The sequence below is a fragment of the Buteo buteo genome, chromosome 3 (genome assembly GCF_964188355.1).
Source record: "Buteo buteo chromosome 3, bButBut1.hap1.1, whole genome shotgun sequence".
In the NCBI taxonomy this organism is placed as follows: Eukaryota; Metazoa; Chordata; class Aves; order Accipitriformes; family Accipitridae; genus Buteo; species Buteo buteo.
In genome coordinates, this window is record NC_134173.1 from 9,210,065 (window position 1) to 9,232,483 (window position 22,419).

The 22,419-nt window shown below is 39.8% G+C and overlaps 1 protein-coding gene across 1 annotated transcript in view; it reads left to right on the plus strand.

The window, feature by feature from the left end:
- The window catches only part of CTNNAL1 (catenin alpha like 1), a 62,115-nt gene that overhangs the window by 1,612 nt on the left and 38,084 nt on the right, over positions 1–22,419 (plus strand). The window contains exon 2 of the mRNA XM_075022770.1: positions 17,920–18,109. Within this exon, the coding sequence (XP_074878871.1) occupies positions 17,920–18,109 (190 nt within the window). The remainder of the gene's footprint in view (positions 1–17,919; positions 18,110–22,419) is intronic.

Below are 22,419 nucleotides of genomic sequence, written 5' to 3' on the forward strand. Positions count from 1 at the left end.
ACTTTCAGGAAGCTTAAGAGCAAACAGAAACTCCTCCAATTGCAAAGCTGAATTTAATTGCATATGGTAAATCCTTACTTTTAATAGATTTCTGTGAAGATGTGCGCATCTTATTCCTCTGGAATAGTCTTTGAGAACAGTGGTCTTTATTTCTCTGTGGATTTGTTGCACATGTAGTATGTCTTGTATGATTTTTCATTGACCACAAAACCTGTGAATGCATCTTCCAGAAGTGCTAAGCATCTTTCACTTCCCCTTTATACAGTGTAAGGTGCCTGAGCATTTGTGAACACTCAGAGCTTACTGTTTTCCTGGTAAAGCGCTTCAGACTTTAGATGAGCTTGTTCCCTTGAAGCGTGAGTGCTGAGCTCCGTTCAGAATCAGGCTGAAGTTGCTGATCGTATCAGCAGTAGCCCCCTACGCTTGCCTGATAAAATGCCCCACTGCTGTACTGCTTTATCAGTTCTGTCTGTACTGTTTCATTTAGATTGTTCAGTAGAGGTCTCACTGGCTGGCTTTGTTTGGGTATTTATGCAGACAGGGTGTTTATAAAGTACTTAATCTCAGAATTTGTTTTTATATTCTGCATAAGCTATGCTTCAGCAGTAATGCTCAGGACTGTTTTTGTGCTTGTATGAAATACACTTGCTGAGGGATTTGTTCTTGCTGTGAAGTTAACCTCACAGTTTACCCTTTTGTTAAAAGCTGAGAAGCGCTATGTGATACTTGTATGCTATTGAAAAAAATAGTCAGAATGTTGCTACTGCTTTTCACTACTTATTTTAAGCAAAGAGGAAACAAAAGGTGCCCTGTTTGACAAACTTGCTTTCAATCTCCTGTGGAGCTAAATCTATTCTCTTTAAGCAAAAGTAAAAAAGGCTGCATTGATTCTTGTTTAAATTCATGTACTGTATAGTACATCATCCTAATTGATGTGTGATACTGTAAAAGTGTGTTTGACCGCTTGCTCTCACTCAGCAAATGTGAGGGTTATTTTTGTTTGATTTTTTTAATTACACTTTGCAGCTTGATTTTTCTTACAGACTGCGTAGTATCAGAGTATATTTGCTTCCAGCAGTGGTATAAGATTCCTGTTTTCTTGGCAGGAGAAGTTACCCTTAGAGTCATTACTGGATATGTTTATTAGTAAATTTGTTTTTAAAACTTAACATTTACAGAGTTAAACAAGGTCTTCATTTTCCCTAGATCTGTTCAGACTCCGATGTGGCCCTTTTCTAATAGTGCCACAAATTACAAGACAGCAGATTTAAGCCATAGTATTAAGCATATTTGCTAACACTTCTTTTTCACTATCTGCATATCTGTACTGTGAAGAGATTCATTCTACAGTATTGTGCAAAGCATGTGGCAGGCATGCAGTTCAGAAAATATGGCTTTTGGGGTCAAACCCCACAATTTTCTTTAGAACAAGTAGAATTCTCCTGAATCGGTGTCTTTAGTTCAGTGTTCTACATGCAAATAGTGCAGCATTCTTTAAAATCTAGACATCTCCTTCACTGCTGCTACCCATTTCCAGTCTAATTATGTTGGGTTTTATTTTTTTATGGAAAGTTTTTGGCAACACAAGTCAGGAAGGGTGTTTAAAGTGGTCAGTGGTGACTCATTTAATAACAAGTCATTTAAACAGTTGAGGAAAGGCAAAGACGGGGGAAAAGCACTTTCCAGGATGTGGCTCCACCAGTGACTTCCTCAGCTGCCAATTATGTACCTGTTTGCTAGTCTAGCAGCAGTTGGGTATCTTCAGAGCTGTAGGTGTCTGTCTGTCTGGATCTGTTCTAAGGAAGCACTCTGAGAAACTGCAGAATAGGTTTTTGTCAGCCTTCACAGTCAGGTACTTGGGAAAAGTTCACTGAGAGGGAACTTTGAGCTTTGTCTGCCTATTTTCCCGAAAGAGCAAAGTCAGTTTTCGTAGTTGAATGTGACATATGCTCCAACATCCTGAGTGTAGACCTGTGTGAATACAGCTAGCTGCTCAACCTTCAGAGCCCATTAGGCTTCATTAGCCCATTTCTCCCATAGGCACTTTGGAGAATGATTGTGTGCCCACATGTTACTCAACATGTTTTTCCAACTTTCTTGTTACAGGAGATTCTGTCAGAGCTTTTGGAATTGGCTTGACCTATATAGTCAAAACAAAAGCTTAAATAACTACAAAAAACCTATGATACCAATGTTTCAGAATTTTGTTATTGTCAGTCTTAAAATCTGCCTGAGTTGACAGTGGTACATGCATTAAGGTGGATAAAACAAATCTGTTCTTTACTATGGTATTGTTTCCTTGCTTTCTCTGAAAATAGCTAAAATAATTCCCATTTCAGTAAACATTATATAGTTATGTTACATAATGTTCTGCCAGTATTCTGTTTTTCCAGAAGTTTCTGGAGTTACGTATTAGAGCCCAAAGAAGTGGTATGACTTTAAAATAGCCATATTGGATGAAGCTAGAGGTCTGTATATAATCAGTTACCTTTTCTCTACTTTTTTTTGGTCAATTACCAGTGGCATCCCTCAGGGACTGATACAGGGGCCGATATTGCTTAATGTTGTTACTAATCATCTGAACATTGGGATGATGGGCCAGCATGTTCAACAGGCATGTGAACTCCCCTACAGCAAGTTGGGGAGTGTCTGATATGCTGCAGGGCAGGGCTGCTGGACAGAGGGACAGGCCAGAAAGGTGATCTGACAGGAAGTTTGTGAAGTCCAACAAAGGCAGTAATACCAAGTCCTGTGTCTGGGCCAGGATAACACCACGCAGCAGTACAGGCTGGGACCAGCTGCCTACAGAGAACCTTTGCGGGGAAAGCCATGGGGGTCCTGGTGGACAAAGAGTTGAACCGGAGGCAGCAATGACGGCCAGCTGCATGCTGGGCTGTTAGCAGGAATGTAACCAGCAGGCTGCAGAAATGATTCTTCCCTTCTGGTTGGCACTTGTGAGGCAGCATCTGGAGTACCATGTCCAGTTCTGGGCTCCCCAGTACAAGGGACAACACTGACATAGTGGAGCATGTGACATAAGAGGGGAGGTTGAATGAAGCGGGTTTCTTCCATCTCAGGAAGACAGGTGTAATGGTCAGCTAGGACCTAGCTTTTATATAGGAAGCTAAGATGGTACTTTCCCATCGGTATTACTTGAATCTGGAGTGATTTTTTTTTTTGTCTGGTCAATGGCAGAGTTTACTGCAGTCTACAACTGCCCACCTAATGGGCAGGTATGGAGAAGACCAAGACAGACTGATCCCAGTCATGTATGGTGGTAGGACAAGAAGCAATGGACAGAAGTTGGAACATGGGAAAGTCTGATGAGATACAGGAAAATGCCTTTTCCAATATAAGGGTGGTCAGACACTGGATAAGGTACACAGAGCACCTACAAAGTCTGCAGTTTTGGAGATGTTCAGAACTAATTGGACAAGGCCCTGAGCAACGTGCTCTAACTGGACCTGGTCCGAGCAGGGAGCTGGACTAGGTAACCCTGGAAGTCCCTTTCATCATAAATGAGTCTGATTTTTTTCATGGAGGTATGTATTATAGTAAAAAGATCTTGCTGCTGAGGAGTGATGGTCAGCTAGGACCTAGCTTTCATATAGGAAGCTAGGTTGGTACTTTCCCATCTGCATCTCTTTAATCCGCAGTGATTTTTTTGTCTGACATTTTGTTCCCTGGTCAGTGTTACAAGATGTTTCTGCAATTGTGTAGTCAGATCTTTACTGTCCTGAATAACTTAGGATCACCGGCAAATTTTCATCATTTTATTACCTGCTTATCTATCCTCCCTCTTTATGATCATGTAGAATAATCTACATCCCAGTGCAGGTTTCTGTGAGACTCCATTGGTCATCTCCCTCTATTAAAGTAAGCAATCATTTACTTCCTGCCTTCCTTCATCTTCCTTCTCATCATTCTGTCTCTTCATGAATTAAATATTCATACAAAGGGCATTCTTCATTTTTTTCAGACTTGCTTGGTGTCCTTTGAAACCTTTGGTATGGACTTTGTTTCCTAGTTTTCTTTCAGCAGAGTGCCTCGTTATCCATGCAATCGGCAATCTCTACAGAGAAATCTGGTTGTTTTGTGAGGCAGGAATTCCTTTAATGAATACCATGTTAAGTCTTTGCCAGTACATCATATTTATTTGGCTGTCCACTACTTCTGTTCTTCCTAATTTTTTGTATTGATTTACCCTGTACAAGTGTCAGGCAACCTCCATACCTCAGCTGCTGATCTAGTTTTAAGCAGGAGGTTGCATGCGAAAGTTGATATAATCTGTTGCATCTTTGAATCACCTGAAATCTTAGTAAATAACATCTAACATTGGCAAGTTGTTGCGGTTCATTTTATCTAGTATTTCCATAGCCTCTTCTGCAGTCACTTTGATTCCACACAGATTCTCCGAGTACATCACATAGATACATTCTGGAGTAGGGATCACTTTACTTTCTTTTGTAGTTGAGCATAAATATGAATAGCTGCTCTGTTCATATTTTCTGTCAAAGGGATGGAGCAGAGTTGTCTGAAGGAAGGAACTGAGTATATCAGGGTTACAACTCCTGAAGAAAAGGACTGTAATAGCTGGTAAGTTACTGTATGTTTAGTGGAACTGATGTTATTCTCCATGGAACTCAACAAGCACGTTCTATCAGAGAGAGACATTCAAGAGAAGTGTAAAACTGTAGACATGGAGTTCAGTTTGCTACTGTTCTTTGACACTGGCCTTTGAATTTTGTCTGTAGGCTGGCAGTGTCTTTGGGGAAGCTGTTTTGTGGTCTTGTTGGCTTGGAAGTCCTCAGGTGACTAGAGACTACTAGGTGGCTCATGTTGTACCCAGTAGCAGCAGAACTCTGAACAGCAACTTGCATTCAGTTCTTCAATATTCTTGTAGACGTGGATCTTAGTATGTCTCCATACTGAAAGATATTTCCTCTGGATGTAGCAAAGGAGCTTCATAAGGCTTATTATTTGGGGGACGTAAGCGTGTGTGGTGCCAACACTGGCCAAAACCAGTGTAGGAGGTACGATAAGTGACATACATACACGTGATACCTTTCAATGAGTGTTCATTTCTTCTAAACTTTGTAGCTGCAAAGCTATATTCAGTCATGGATTTGTCTTAATGTTGTTTTTGCTAAGAGCTCTAAAGGAGAGAGTCCTACATTAAGAGCACGGTTAGACTTCTAACTTGATATCACTAGCTTTTTATTCTTGGAAGTCTACAAAAACGGGGCGGGGGGAACACCACGTTTTCCCTATCTGTTTTTCTTCCACATCATGCATCAGTCTTGTATATAAGCTGCTCTTTGAATGTCTGTAGTTCTAGTATTGTATTGCAGTACAGGCTCATTTCCTACCTACTTTTGAACTTGTTGCTAATCAAATGTGTTCTCTCTTTCTGCTTTAGAGACTAAATAGAAGTGTCTCATGTACTTTCTGGACAGCATTCATAAAATTAAGGAATATGTGTAGTCTTATTTTCTTCCTGAATTTCAGCATTCAGTCCAAGCTCTCATCCATTTCAACTTATTTGCATTCCCGTGCAGCAGATGCACTGAGAGATTTGTTCCAGCAATTCCCTTGGCTGCCTTGTTTCACTAGGCATTTTTTGGTACCTCTAGGTCTTTCCCTTTCCCACCTCTAAGGTGCTAAAGGGTTCTTGTATTTTTGGCTGTTCTTACTCCAGTATGGTGCCAGGGCTTGCACTTTGCCCCTTCTAACTCTTTTTGGAGGATGGGAAAATTTCTTTTTGGAAAAAGTAGAGTAATCCATATTTGTCTTAAACTCATTGCTTTCTTCAGTGCGTCTGGGGGGGGGGGGGATAAATCTGAGTGCACTCCTTTTAAAATGCTTCTTGGGTACTAGCCTTTATCCTTCAGTACTTCCAAAATTCTGGTAACTTGCAAGCTTTAAGAAGCTCTTTCTCCCCTTTACCAGGATTTTCTTATTTGTGAATTAATTTTGTACTCACTTGAGACTTGGCATTACTGTTGAGTAATAAATTATGAATTACGGCGTAGAGGCTTGCGTTGTAACTTGTACCGAGTGAAGCAAACCTCCCGCTAAACTCTTCTTAGTTTACATCCCATACCACAGAGAAACTGTGCCATGGATGCAGAGTCATACACATTAACTGCTGTTGAGTCTGGAAGCATATGGTATGCTGCCTGGGTACAGAGTTGCACCTCATTAGTTTCAATTAGTCACTAACTCACTGACTCTTCTCCTCCCTTTGGTTCCATAGGTATTGTGGGTTAAGTTGTGAGCTTGTGGTTTGTATTATGAATCTTCCACTAGATACAAAGTCTTTTAATGGAAAATGAAGCTTGCAGCAGCTCAACTGTTATTCAGCCTACACTTGGTACTCTGTGCCCCTAAAGGAGCCTGATTCTTTCTCTTTGATTTATGCAGAAAAGTTAATCTTATGAGTTTATCATCTGGCTGTAGATAATGTGATTACTTCAGTCACAGTATCTAGTTGAATTTCTGGGCTGATGTGGTTGCAGGTTTCCCTTTACTAAGGCTGGTTTTTAATTGACAGCTATTTAGTTATTGAAGCTAGGTTGTTATGAAACAGTGGAAGGGTAGTAGGTAATAATTTACAGTTGTAGTTTTTAAGGTATGCTAGGGAGCACAGGAGTACCTTAGAATATCCTAAATAGGAAAATGAAACTTACTTTGTTACATTAATAATTAATGATGTTAATGTCACTAATTATATTCTGCTTTACAAGAAAAATTACACTTGAACATTTTATCACATGAGCAACAGCATTACCATGAAACGGTTGTGGTTTCAGGATTTTTTTTTTGTGTGAACCCTTGGATGGTGAAAGTGGCTTCGAGTTAAGCTTGGCTACTGTTTATAATGTTCAGTACCTTAGTCTTTGATGTGATAAATTAGTCAGACTAACATTTCAAGTAGCTGAAGTAAGATGCTTCATACTGACATAGCTGAAAATCAATTGCTCTTTTTCAATGGAATCTTATCTTTCAAATTTATGAGATCTGATTAATGACTTCTGTATAGATTAAAATTTTTTTTGTAGTTCTCAAGCAGAATGAGTGTTAAATCAAAACTGCCTCACAGTGATCCTGCACAAAAAGAATTAGAGCAGCTTTCTTGCTATTCAGCATTGTTAACAGATGGTTTTAGACAGATTAGGTAGGGAAATCCCCAAAGGATGAATTATGAATTAATGATTGCAAACAACTGTAATTATAGTTCAGTAAAACTGTATGGTACTATGAGCCTATGGCTTTCTGCATGGATTTATTTTGTTTATTAATTCATTGACAAAGCATAACCCTTGCTAGATAGAGCCTTAAATGAAAGTTTTTACTCATTGTGTTGTATCGTGTTCCATCACTAGCCTTGTTTTAAGCTAGTGGGGTAAATGAGTAGTGATGCAGACTCTAGTGCCAACTTGTAACTGTTAATATACTCTAGACACTGAATGGTATGATTTATTGTTTTTATACATAAGATGAATTCTCAAATGGTAAAAAAAAAAGGTTATGCAGTTGCTTTTGTCATAGAGAAACATTTTTGTATTTACGTTTTGTATTAGGCAGAATGGATAGAACCACTTACAACCACACAAATGGTGTGTTTTAAAATAACAATGAAGTAAAATTGTGCTGTAGTAACATAATGTTGTAAACATGTTTTTTGGGGTGGTGTTGTGTGTGTGTCAGAATTGTTTAGAAGGGTAATATTGTCCAAAGTTGCAAGTGCTTAACATGCAGGAGATAGACCAATGTATGTAATGTCCCCTTTTAATTATCAAAGATTCTGTATTGTATCTCAATGTTATATTTAAATATTCTTAAACTTTCCAACTGAATGAGTTTTTGTTGCCCTTGAGCTCTTCAAGGAAGCAATCAGAAGAATATACAGGCTCTTTAACATAAATAAGATAATAGTTCCTGGATTATATGAAGTTTTTGTTTTGTTTTACGCTCCTGTAGGTGGATAGTAGTTGGATTTGCATAGCCTTTTCCAGAGCACACTGTACTTCTCTGTTAATCCCTAGGGCAAGTATGTGCTTTTCAAGATGAAATACCAGGTGTTGCTGTGAATTGAAGTGGTATGTCAAAATGCCGCTAAGGAAGCTGTCTCTAAAAAAGGATGGGAGGAACCCTCCTGTCTGCAACATGCAGTGCGAGACGGATTGAATGGCTGGTATCTGTGCCAGTGGAGCTGCCTGGTCATGGGACTAACAAGCAACTTTTCCTGCATCTTCAGGAGCCAATCCCAACTTGAATAGAAAGAATTCTCAATTGCAGGTGGTATCAGTGTGTTGTCCCTGTTACATCCTTTATTACAACGTCTGAATTTTTAGTTCCACAACAGTGGCTTTTTTTTTTTTTTAATAAGCAGCTCAGAGCTGGCTTGGGCATTGTTTGCACAAGCAGTAGAAGGTTAGGTACATTAACAAAGGCAAGTTGGGGAGGAAAGCCACAATAATAATTTGCCGTTCAGTCTCTGGTTTTGAGGTTACCTGATCATGTTAGTAAATGAAGTTATTTCTGAGACTTGCATCTCTCTGGTGCTGAAAACATGTCTGCATCTGTTTTGACCACATCTGAAAGTACACTTTAAACAATGAACTTCCCTCTGAGTTGGTTTTGTTTACTTAGGCTTGCTTGTGCCCAGGATTTCTAGGTGCAGAATGAAAAAAGGTACTAGGTTCGTTTATGAAATCTACCCATTTGGCCAAGAAGATACTGAACTGGAAGGCAACAAGAGGGGAGGAAAATGTACTGGCTTGTACACCTCTGAAACCAATTGTTTGGTCTGTTAGCTTATGTTCACTTTTTCTAGTGAGGTAGTTGTGCGTTTCAGAAAACCTCAAGACAGCAGTTGAGTTAGAAAGCCAATTCACAATGAAAAGCGCAGTAAAGGCCATTTTATTTTTGGATGCATTTTGTGATAGGTAAATACATAATTTTTGATGTTTGGTATACTTGATGGTCAGAAGAGGTTAAATTGGACTTTCAATTTGAAAAATTATTTTTGCCAGCTCATGTCAAGTTGCTCAAAGGTGCAAATTTCAGTCTGTAAATTTCCATACATCTTTTCAAAAAGAGAAGGAAGCTCAAACTTGCATTGTCTGAAAATGAAGATCTTTATCATCACTCATTTCTATACAAAATTCTGAAGACACCTTTTTGGGGTGAAGATAGGGTAGTCCTCTGACTTCTAAGGCACGTGACAATAAGAGTACACAAGGTAGCTTTCATCGGTGGTTAAGCCTCACTGAGCATTCTCCAATGATCCTTATCCTTCTCTTCTGTGTGTGGAAAAAAGAAGGGAGGCTGGCAGGAGTGCAGGTCAGTTTTCGTGTACTTTTCTGCTTCATATCTGCAGATCACTGGGGATCCCTGATTTTAAGGAGTCTGTGAAAAATGAACATTAAAAAGCAAGTGTATTTCTGCTCTACAATAGTGTTACTTTAGCAACATTATTCAAGTAATTAAAACCTCCACATAATATCTAAGAATCCACACGTTGCAAGAACTAGTCAGCTGTGTTGATTCCTTTTTTTTGTTTCTCTAGAGTTCTTTTTCACAACAACTTGCAGAAAAAGTTGGAAATAATGCTGTCCCACTGAAAAAAAAAAAAAAAAAATCTGAAGTTTCCAGAGTTTTGATTACTTTGAAAAAACCCACAATTCCCCAAACCCAACATAACCCACACTGGACGAGATAAATTGGTGTCATGAAAGTACCACATCTCAGCTGAACAAATTCATCTGTATCACGTTTGGGATAATCATTTACTTGATGGTGTTTGGTTTGGATCTTGAAATTTAAAGGGCCCTTGGTTTTCTAGGAATGCATTCAGCACAAAGAAAGAGTATTCACTACTATAGTACAGTCTTGCTGTGAGTTGAATCCTCTCTTTTGATCTCTTAACAATTCCAAGAATGTGTAACAAGTACATAGCAATGGTACTAATAATGTGAGGTGTGTATTCAAATTTGAAGTTGTGTACACTTGTCTTTCCTGGTAAACTTTACAAAGAGGAGGTTTCGAAGCCTAGGCCTGAAGGAGGTGAAGAGGACTGTTTGCACCCCTTCCAAATAATATTTTCTACGTATTGAAGCTATTGTGCTTGTGAGAAGTGCACAATTAAATGTTGCAGTGTTTTAAAATGAAATGTACAGTTTGCAGTTAACCAAAAATCTGATTACAACTGCAACAGAGCTAGCGTCTCATTTGCGTGTTTTATTCTCATGCCCCTTTCTAGGCACCAGTGTTTGGGTACTGTAGGAGATAAGATGCTAGGTTAGGTATACCAGTGATCTGATTTGGTAGGGCTGTTCTTGTGTTGCTTGTCAACTTGTCCCTGCAGGTCCTGGATTGTTCCTTCTTCCTTTTCAGAGGTGGCTTATCAGCTTGTTAGACACTACATGTGAAAGGTTGCCTGAGGCTCCTCTAAGCATGTTAGCATTTGCCCACAGATAAGTGAACTAGCTTACAGGTTGTTAAAGTAGTTTATTTCATTTGCTTCCCTGAAGGCTTTTGTGAAAGATGTGTACAAAAGCAGTGAGAAGATGCTTTTAAAAAGCCTTCAGGTAAAGATATAGCTACAACAGTCTCAATGCCACAAGCGTAACAGAACTCAGCAGTCTTGGACACGCAGCGTATTTGTACTGCCATTCTAGACACCAATGCATAGGCAGTATGAGGAAAATATGTAAATAGGGGTGGCAGGATCTTCCACTGCCTTGGAAGCTGTTCTTTTACAGAAGTGGTGACTTAGAGTCCTGAATGATGCATTGAGATCTGCACAACTTCTGCAAAAAGGGGTTGGTTGCTCCTTCTGAATAATAAACGTGTAGAAGAAACTGTTCTGGTTCAAGTCTCCATAAAGCAGAGGCAGTTGTCTCAAATAACATTTTTGGGATAAATAGAATGTGGGTTCTTACAGTTAACTAGCACATTAGTAGTTAATGCAGTTGCATTTCATTTTGGTTAATCTTTTCCAGCCTTTGAAAACTTCCAAAGCTGAGTTTCTACAAAGTTTATTTGTGGGGTTTTTCTGCAAAATTAAAACTGAGTAGGAAGATAAAGCTTTCCAATTCTAAAAATCCGCATGTTAGCCAGACTTCTAAAAAATATTTTAGTGCTTGAAATTGTAAAAAATGCTTAGTAAGACTTTCATTTATGCCTAGACAGGCATCTGATCTTATCAGACTTTTGATTTCTAGGGCAGGTAAGCAGGTAATCCTTGTTCACTTCTCAAGATCTCTGAGGCTCGTCTTTTGTGATGAGAAGTCTATGTGACAGTTCTGCTTGTAGCCCTTATGGACTGGATGTCGAATGCCAGCTGCTGCTTCTGTGTGCTCTCACACGTATGGTTGTATTCTGTAGCAGATGTGAGTGTTGGAACAATGTGTCCTGCTGTCTGGCTAAATGAGTCTGAAGACCTGTTTGTCTTTAAGTAGTACACAAGACTAATGAGAGACCGTACCTCAAATGTAATATTAGAAGTTCCCTCCTGCCCCCAAACTCAAGGTAAACTAATGAAAGTATGAGCAGTGTGGCAAAGGGCTTTTTGGCTGAGCTTTCTACATGTCCTATCAAATGCAACTAAACTTTACAGCACACCTTTGTTGTAGGGGTTTGTAGCTTCTTCCCTAGTATGTAGTGCTATTGCACTTTCTTAGCAAAGGCTTTCTGTTCCTGGTATTATGTTTTTTTCAGAAAGGAGTTTTCTACCATTATGAAATTAATGGAAGGTAGAAAGCAGAACATACACAAAATGGAGGAGGAGCTGTGAAGGATGCTGATCCTCATTGCATAGAGGAAACATCTAGAATGTTTTTTCTAGCAGGAAAACCGATTACTGTGAGGCCGTAACAAGGTACTACTCTTGAGAGTCTAAATCATCCGATGTACAATGTGGGTATTTACCCAGGGAGGGAGGTGGGTAGGGTATCTTCCAACATGACTTCTCAGTTTAACTCTTGTGTCTGTAGCAGTGGCTGTGAAATAGCTATGTTTCCCCTGGTTTTATTTATAGTTGTCTATAAATACTTTCCGAAACCCAGTCTCTTAAGTATCACTTAATTCTGTCATGCAAGACTTAATTACACTGATAATAAATAGACATTAGAATATTTTTAGCTAAGCATGCTGTCATAATGCTTCCTGTGCATGAAGCATATAACGACTTAAATGTCAGTATCTGAAGGCCATCAAAAAGCTCTGAAACCAGCTGCTCGAAAACTGCCACAACTGAGCTTGTTTCCTTAAGTATGAAGTACATCTTGATACATTATGGCTATATGTTAGTTCCAGTAAAGTACTTGGCAAAAGGCCATTTTTCTGGGGCTGCTTGTAACAAGTGACAAAAGATTGTAACTGACAGTTTCTTGAGACTACACACTCCTAAACTGATTGTCTCAAATCTCAGACAAGCATTCCATGGAAGTAGTGTAAGAGCTGGCATTAAACAGAGCGTAAGTACCATCAAAAGGACTTGTTTCCTTTCTAGGACCTGATCAGTAAATCCTTAAGTAAACAGCATGTAACGTATTGCTCTTGTTCAGAGAGACTTGCAGGTAATCTTTTCAGCTGTTAACTCCTGCCCAGACACCACAGATGTTAGTGACTGGGTGATACATGATCAGAATGCAACAGATTAAATGGGGAGTTTAGATAATAATGTTCTTGAAGTCACAGGGGTTTTCTTCTTTAAAAAAAACTGTAAGAAACACAACACTGGTAGTTCTGGTCTGGTTGCAGCTGGATGGGCTGCAGGGGGAAACCAATTCTTTGCAATCTGAAATATCCTTTAACTCTGGAAGTTTTCACTAATTCAGTTTTTGATAGGCTCTTAGGGTATCTTTAGAGGAGGTGGTTGTTCACTGGGGAGAAAGTTCCTTGTTAGGTTTCTTGTGGGTCTTTGCTTTTCTCCATTTAACTTGTCCAATTTTATATCTTTGTTTTAAATGTTGTTTAAAAGTTGGGACCAAAAACTCTGCTTATTTTTTATTTTAGAAGCCTGGTTTATTGCCTTTTAATGCTCATTGCTTTATTTGTATCCTGAAGCAAATGGTATTGTATGCCTCTCCCCAACACCCCTCCAGTTGTACTGCTTAGAGATTTTTATTTTTTTTTTACTATTGTCTGAACTGGTTAAATAATCTTTGTGATGCTTATTAGCATCACAGTTTCCTTCAGTTTGTTGCTTAACATACCAGTGAAATTCCTCTTCTTGCTCAGTTAAGATCTTGTTTGTTATTTTTTTTAACTCTGATTATAATTATAAGTTTGATTAAGTCTCAAAAAGCATCTGAAACTGTAGTTGCTATTACCTCTGCTTTTTCGTAACTTTATTTTAAATGGAGGATATACCTGAGTATATACCTGTCACTGTTAACACTTCATGAAGGAAAGAGAAAGATATTTCTCAGTACTAGACATTCCCCTTGTTTGCACAGCAATGTTTTCTGCAGGTGGCGGGTTATGAGAAGCCCATCTGTATCTGAAGAATTTTCCTCATGCCTTTGATGTTAAGTGTTTTACATTATATGTCTAATTTGTGTTTCCAGAACCAAAGGCAGCCCTTTTTCCTTTAGCCGATATATATTTCATATCTTCCTGTATCTCTTTCTTTTATCATGGCTTACCTACTCCAATTTTAGGGCTGTTTGTTACTTACTTTTTTGTAACAAACATCCTATGCAAATTTTACTATATTAGTACAGGCTGTGTTTGCTACCTAAAGTTGATCACCCTTGAAATAGGTGTTACCTGAAGCTCTTTGTCTTGATATGTTTCAAACTTCTTGACCAACTTCTCTTTTAGTTCTTTCACAGTGTTTCTTTTTAACTGGCAATCCATACAGTTTTTGACTTCTCGGGGGGGGGAGGGGGGAAGGTGAAGCTCAACAAAATTCCCTCTGTTCTAATGTTGGGTAGTTACTGTAGTGGCCCTAAGTTAGTGAGTCAGAGAAGAAATTATATTACCTAGCTAAGAGTTCATTATTCCATGAGGTATTTGCAAAGCCTCAGCTGCTGTGTATAACCGTAGGCTTCCAAACAGTTTAAGCTGCATATACAAGCTACTCCAGTGGGTGTCTAGATTACATCATAGAATCACAGAATGGTTTGGGTTGGAAGGGACCTTTAAAGACCATCTAGTCCAGCCCCCTGCCATGGGTAGGGATATCTTCCACTAGACCAGGTTGCTCAAAGCCCCGTCCCACCTGACCTTGAACACTTCCAGGGATGGGGCATCCACAACTTCTCTGGGCAGCCTGTTCCAGTGCTTCACCACCCTCACAGTGAAGAATTTCTTCCTTATATCTAGTCTAAATGTACCCTCTTTAAAAGCATTATCCCCTGTCTGTCACTACAGGCCTTGGTAAAAAGTATCTTCATTTTTTTTATAAGCCCCCATTATATACTGAAAGGCTGCAGTGAGGTGTCCCCCTAGACCCTTCTCTGCTCCAGACTGAACAACCCCAACTCTCGCAGCCTGTCTTCATAGAGACGTGCTCCATCCCTCTGATCATTTTTGTGTCTGGACCTGCTCCAACATGTCCATGCCTTTCTTGTACTGGGGACTCCAGAGCTGGAAGCAGTACTGCAGGTGGGGTCTCCCTAGAGCAGAGTAGAGGGGCAGAATCACCTCCCTTGACCTGCTGGTCATGCTTCTTTTGATGAAGCCCTGGATACGGTCGGCGCTCTGGGCTGCAAGCACGTGTTGCCGGCTCACATCCAATTTTTCATGCACCAGTACCCCCAAGTCCTTTCCTGCAGGGCTGTTCTCAATCCATTCACCCCCCAGCTACATTGGTACTGGGCATTGTCCCAACCCAGTTGCAGGACTTTGCATTTGGCCCTGCTGAACTTCGTGAGGTTAAGATGACACTGGTGATGACCTGCCAAAACAGCTGCTGATTCTTGCTTCACCTTATGGGGGGGGGTATAGGAGGTGTCTTTTTCTGCAAAACTGATAATCCCCTGAGGAGAGTGCTAAAGAAATGATAGAATTGTAAACTTCACCCATGTCTCAAATGAAAGTGTTTCTGAAAATGTTTTTTTAAGACTTCATTAAAGCAACTTAAACTGTGACATCTTCATGACTTCTATAATTTGCATACCTCTACAGTAACATATGGGATTAAAATGCCCTTGATGATTTTTAAGAGACAGTGGGATTCCTTTCACTCTGCAGTGTTAGTTGCATATGCATATTTTCAGGGTTATGCAGAACATGTTTAAACTTCTACTGGTATAAAATGCTGTGGGAGGTAAGCTTGCAGCCAGGACGTGCATCCAACTAGTATTCTATTTGTCTTAGGCCAGTGTTATTTTATATATACTTTTGAGAAGTCAGTAACTATGAACATAGTATTAGCCCTTTGTTTGCATAGCACTGTGTTGCTGTTTGCTTAAAAATCAGTTGAGGAAACAAAGTTATGACCGTCTATCAAATTGGTTTTCTTCACTGTTTGGTCTAATGCTCTCTGTAGGCTTGCTGCCCATAACTAGTCAAGAATTCACCAGCTGGGATTGTTAGATCAGCTGCTCTCAGGTATTTGCTAGTTTGGTATACATAAAGCATCTACAGTGCAGGAATTCAGGAGAGCTGTGTAGTGCAGCTGTTTTTAATATCCATTTGATACTAATCTGAATTTCCACTGAAGTGATGGTAATTGTGTGTTTTGGGGAATGTCATTCCTCCTCTAGAATGAACCTGAAGGTGTTCAGATTTTTGTTTAGTATACTCTATTACCTGTTTTCATTGTAAGATGATATTTCACTGGATGGGCATCAGGGGTTCATAGGCTTTGGGGCTGAAGTTTGGTGAACTAGGGGACTCTTACAGGGACAGATTTGTTGTATGAATTCTAGAAAGTGGCATTCCTTTAGAGCTTGTGGCTTAAGTACAAATTGGAGAAGTAGGGCATATATAAGAAGGCAGTGGGCAGATGATGCATTTCTGTAGTGATGTTTTGTACCAGGACAAAATAATCTTCTGTTCCCATAGCAGTCCTTTGATAGGACAGCACTGTTTATTGGGGTAGTTCTTAACTTTTTCTGGCTTTTTTTTTTCCTTCAAAGTGCTCTATGAATTAATGAAATTTTCCATTGCAGAGAGTTTAATACTGCAAATTTGACTAAACCAGCTCCTGGCATTCAAAACCAGCCCCAGTAAGGTGTTAAAAAACACCACTGTTTTTTTTCTGAATGGTGATATCTGAAGGGTAAGCCTGGGCATTGATCAAATTACAAAGCAGAACAGTTCCTACACTGCTTCCTGCTCTGTCCTTGGATCCAACATGAGCGTTACAGGAACAGCTTCTGTGCTCTGCTGTAGGCTTGACTGGTAGGAGAATGTATGAGTGAATGATGATTTGTGTTTTTTTGAAGAACAGGCAAAGACATCCATGGTTAAGCTGATACAGCTGAGGTGTTCAAACACGTCAGTAATTTGTGTAATTCTGAGATTCTCTCAGCAGACATCTTTGAGCTCTTGGGGATGTGTCTTACAATGCAGTTCTGTGGGCTTTTTAAACCACGCTGCTGCTGAAAGGAGCACTTCTCCCCATCTTTCTCTCTCCAGTCTGTACCTTTTCCCTTTTGCCACCAAAAGTATTCATACAGCTATGCAACGACCTGGACTGGGCAACTGATTATGAGGAAAGCTAAAATAACAAACATCACCTTCTCCACAACTCAGGTTTAACCCACATCAGATAAATTCATTGCAAAAATGAGAGAGGGAGGCAAGGACAGGCAGGACCGTCTTTCTTGGCAGCAATGATGGCTTTTATGCTGGTTTAGGATGTTTAAAACTACAGAGTTCAATTTCTGTCCTGCATCTCACTAGAAAATGGTTATCATACCAAAAATGTAAAACTCCTATACTGTTTGTAATGCAGTTTGTAATTAATTAATTCTGAGTGGCAGGATTGCATACTGTTCTCATGTTTACTTAATGCCTTGGTCGAGAAGCTACTTCTGCAGTCCTGCCTTTCTCTTTGGGTGGGAGAGGGATCTCTTTGTTTCCTCATGTTTGGTGTGTTGGGCAAATCTTCAGTTTCCTGCAGCCTTCATGCAGCCGATCTCTGGTCGGTGTGATCCAAGAAGGAATGTATAGCGCAATGTAGTACCGGGCAGAAAAGCTGATACAGGGTGTGGAGTTCAGAATATGAATGTCCTCACAAATCGTTTTACTGATACCTTGCATCTAAATGGCAACCTTTTTCTAAATTCTAGAAAACGTGTAATTGAGGATGTTTAAGTTATGAGTACAGTGGATAATTTAATGGGGGGAGGGCTTGAATACTTCAGAATATTTCTAAAAGACAAACAGTTCTTCTTTTTGTGTAAAGTCTGCGCCACTGCTCGTTCTTTATTAAAGCAGGCCTTAATCAATTGGGTAAAATGTCATTTATAGAGGCTTATTTCAGTAAAAAGAGCCAAAGCTCCCAAATCCTAGTTGATGAGTGCGTTTAGTTACCTGGCAGTACAAAAACTTTGTAGATTTCCAATACTGGCAAACCCAAGCCAATGTTGATATGTCTACTATTGGATTCCTCAACTTTTACTGTGTCTGTAGTGTGAAAGCCTGTTAAGTGACCTTGGGCAGCTTATTTTAATACTGCAAATGGGGGCGGGGGGGGGAGAATCCCTCAGTTCATTTGAGATGTGAGATAAGCTGAGATCACAGCAGATGAGCAAACTTAATTATACTCCAAATACTTTTTTTTTTTAATTCTCTGAGAAGTTAAATGACACCTCATGACTCAACATTAAATTTTATTAGTGAAGTATGGTAAAAATCTGTTACTGAGTTCAGTTCAAAACTTGCCTCTAATACTGAAGTTAAAATGTCTTCTTGCATACAGTTCTAATAATTAACTCTTCTTGTTCACAGATAACTACTCTTATTAATCATAAGGATAAACCAAAGCGTTCAGACAAGACTCTGCAAGCAATTCAGCGAGTGGGCCAAGCAGTTAACCTGGCAGTTGGAAGATTTGTAACAGTAGGTGAAGCTATAGCCAATGAAAATCATGAACTGAAAGAGGAAATGAGTGTTGCTTGCATTGAGGCAAGGAGAGCAGGTATGTAGTTACTCATGAAATTGTGCTTGTGCCATTCTTGGCACACTATTTTTAGTGTCAGGAATAATGTAAGAACTTTATTTAACTGCTTAACCCTCTTCTGCTGGTTCATTCAAGGCCTGATCTGTTACCCGATTTTGTCACTTACTTAAATTGCTGTCATATTATGGACAGGGAATGGAATTGTGTGTTGGCTTTGATTTTTAGAGGATCTTTTGCCACAAGGAATTACCTGACTGCTCTTTGTTTTATGATGTTACTACAGACAAAGAGCAGAGTGTTGAGAATACAACTTCAGAGTTTACTGCTCTCAAGCTAAAACAGTAGAGTATTTAAAGTAATTTGAGTGTTACGTTATTGAGGTTACTGCGTTCTAAATCTGAATGTCTGAATGAAGGTCAGTGTCAACCCATATTTCATCAGGACTCAGTAAATGACTCATATCAGTCATCTGATGACTCCCCTCAGTAGCATGAAGATTATATCATACTTGCCTTTTTGCTGGATTCAACTTTTGTTGCAAACTTGCTCTGTGTGTGTATTGAATGTGAAGTATAGATAATTAAGTTGCCTGCTGTCACCCTCCTCTCCCCAGAAGTCTCTGTCTAGGCGAACAGTGGGTTACATTCTCTGATACTGTAAGAGAATGTCAGTGTCATGCTAGGAACTACTTTTCTAGATATTCAGTACTATTCCTTGCATGATATTTCAGTGGCTCTTAGTAAGTGTATATTCTTACATCTGCAGTACAGCCTTCAGGAAGACAGTACCTAGAAGAATGTTCCTTTTGTTGTTAGTGGTGGTGGGTTTTTGTTTTTTCTTTCAAATACCTTCAGATCATGGGAAATTCCTTGTTTAAGCAGGTGGAAGTACCTATAGGTGTGACAGGCTCTGCTTACTCCGGCTTTAGGGAGACAATCTTGAGCTTCCGGATGGGGAGGCAAATAAGTGACCCTTCAACACTAATGTCTTGATGACTGCAGAAAGGAGTAGTACTCTACTCCAAGACATGGGTTACTGTACTTAAAATTGATCTGTTAAGTTAAACAGTGGACTTGTGGGTGGGGTTTTGGTTTTTATCTTTTAAATAACTTCAGAAGCCTGAGAAACTTGCCTTTTGCTGTCCTAGCTGGTGTATTTCTTGCTGAATCACTGTGCTGGCCTCAGATTTTGGGGATGCAGTTCATTCTATATGTGTGATTTTTTTTTTTATTTTTTTTTTTTTTTTTAAAAAAAAGCAATCTTAGAAATTAGGCGTGGTACTGAAGAAATTCTCTGAAAATCCCGCAACAATGAGTTGCAATATCTAGAAACATGCTGGTGATGAATGATTGTTTTTGTGATTTGAAGGACTATTCTAGATAAACTTCAGACTGAAAATTCATGGTTGCTCCAGTAAACTTGGCAGCAAACAGAAAGGTCCTAATTTGAAAACATTCCATTTGTTATGTGAAGCATGTGTTTTCTCTTCAGAGATCCAAGTAAAATGCTGACAAGCCAAAATTGCCAAAGTTTATGTCGATAATCTCAGCTGCTAGAGGAGCAGTGCAGTCTGGGTCTCTATTTCTTGACTTGCCAGTTATGCTGTAGCCAAGTGCTTTTTCCTCCCTATCAGTGTATCCAGGAGGAGATCAGAATCTAAAAATAGTCTGCAGTGTTTTCTCTCACCAAATGGCTATACTTTTTTTACATTGTAAGATTTATTTCCTGTTACGCAGTAATGTGCCTCAATCTACAGGAGTGAAGATACAGACTGTTTACTCTTCTGTCAAGCCTCACATTTACCTTGGCATGGGTCAGTTATTCTCTCTTAGCTATCCATTTGAGATCTAACTGAAGACTTACATGGGAAATTCAGTGTATCAAACATGTTTGCTGCTGGTTTTTTGTTTGATGGGGTTTTTTTGTGCCAGTATCTCTGTGGGCTGTTAAGTGTTGGACAAGGTAAGGCAGTCCTTTGTGCAGATAAAATCTTATGGATAACTGTCCTCTGAATTCAGTCTCTGAACACAGTTGATCAAATGCTATTTTGAACAACTTTTGTGTTCCCAAGCAAGCCAATAAAATCTCCTGGCCAATTATAGCCGAGCGTATTGACTTGTAGAAAAGAAGCCCATGTTCTGATGGCAGCAGAAAGCCCTTGCTGTTTAGGACAGAGGATGTTGTAGAGCTGTTCATACTTCTTTTTACCCAATAAATTAGATTGTGCCTCAAAAATTAAAGGGACACTTCGTTAGATGTAGAAGATGTGATTGCAACACAAAAGGATTTAGAACATTAAGCGTCTCAGTTGCTAAGGGAAGTAGGGGGTCTTTAAATCAATTGCATATCCTGCAGAGGCTTTGAAGGATGACAGATGTTGTATCTGTCTCTTGTGAAGGGTATAATCAGTGATCTGAAGTGTTTCAGACTTGTTATGACTATTTCCTTGTAATAAACCTTGTAATTTGATTGACTCAAAATAGAATCATAAAATGCTGCAAAGGGTCATGTAGCAGATTTTGCCTAACATTAGTCTTGCACTGTGTCAGTGTTTACAGTGACAGTATAGTAGTGGAATGTAACTCAAAGAAGCACATTTTTAGATACCCATCTGTGATTTGTTCTTTTTTTTTTTTTCCTCCGAAACTAGGCAAGACTGGTTAATTTAAAAGAGAAAACACATGTCAAGAATGAGTTAGTGTCATAACATTTTCAGTGTTCTCTGCCAGTTGACTGCATAGCCCTAAAGGAAGACATGGACTAAAATGGAAGCAATAAATAGCGCTCTCCTGTTTTTTGCCTTGTCTTTTAGTACGGAGAAGGACTAAATTAAGAAGGAAAACAAAAAATTTAAAATGGATAAATAGAATCACAGAATAACTTAGCTTGGAAGGGACGTTTAACTCAAGAATTGAGGCTGTGCAATTTCTTTTATGCCTCTTACAGTGTTTGACCACCCTTACAGTGGCAGAAGTATTTTCTTACATCTTGTCTGTTGCTTTTTGCCCTATCACGCACCTCTGGGAGCAGTCTATCTCTGTCTTCTCCATATCCGCCCATCAGGTAGGTAGTTGTAGACTGCAGTAAACTCTGCCATTGGCCTTATCTCCTTAAGATGGAAGAAACCCGCTTCCTTCAACCTCCCCTCTTATGTCACATGCTCCACTATGTCAGTGTTGTCCCTTGTACTGGGGAGCCCAGAACTGGACATGGTACTCCAGATGCTGTCTCACAAGTGCCAACCAGAAGGGAAGAATCATTTCTGCAGCCTGCTGGTTACATTCCTGCTAACAGCCCAGCATGCAGCTGGCCGTCATTGCTGCCTCCGGTTCAACTCTTTGTCCACCAGGACCCCCATGGCTTTCCCCGCAAAGGGTCTCTGTAGGCAGCTGGTCCCAGCCTGTACTGCTGCGTGGTGTTATCCTGGCCCAGACGCAGGACTTGGTATTACTGCCTTTGTTGGACTTCACAAACTTCCTGTCAGATCACCTTTCTGGCCTGTCCCTCTGTCCAGCAGCCCTGTCCTGCAGTGTATCAGACACTCCCCCAGTTTGGCATTGTTCACACACTTGCTAAAAGTGCTGGTTCATCATCCAGGGAACACTTTTGATGCCTTGTATCAGTCCCTGAGGGACACCACTGGTAACTGACTGCTGTTGGACTTTGTACCACTTATCACCATCGCCAAGCCCAACAGTCAGGTCCATTTTCTACCCACCTTATTGTTCACTTACCCAGCTCATATCTTCTGATTTAGTTATAAGGACACTATGGGAGATCATGTTGGAGGCCTTGCTAAAGTTGAGATACACAGCATCCATTACTTCCTTTTCTAGAGCCAGTGTCATCTCATTATAGAAGGCATTCAGGTCGATAAGGGACTATTCACCCTTGTTGGTCTGTGGTGGCTCTTCCCGATTGCCTTTCTCTGCTTCATGTGGTAAAGGCTTCCAAGATGATTTCAATAATACTCCTGGAGACTGACATGAGGCTGACTAGCCCTTAATTGCCTGAAGTTTTCTTATTACTCTTCTTGAAGATGGGTGTGACAGTTGCCTTTCTATCACTGGAAATCTGTCCCAATTGTCACAATCTTTCAGACATCATAGCAGAAATATAGTGACACTGAACTGCTCCTTTGATGCTCTCAGGTGTGTCCCATGGACTTGTGTATGCCCGGGTGGCTGCAGTAGTCCCTAGATCAGTCTTTTTACCCTAAGAGGTCTTGTTCCTCATAGCTTACTCCCAGGGCACCATTCCTGTTCTGTAGTTGCAGATCTGCAGGCAGAGAAGGAAGCCTTTGTTCTCTTGTCAAAAATCTCACGTTT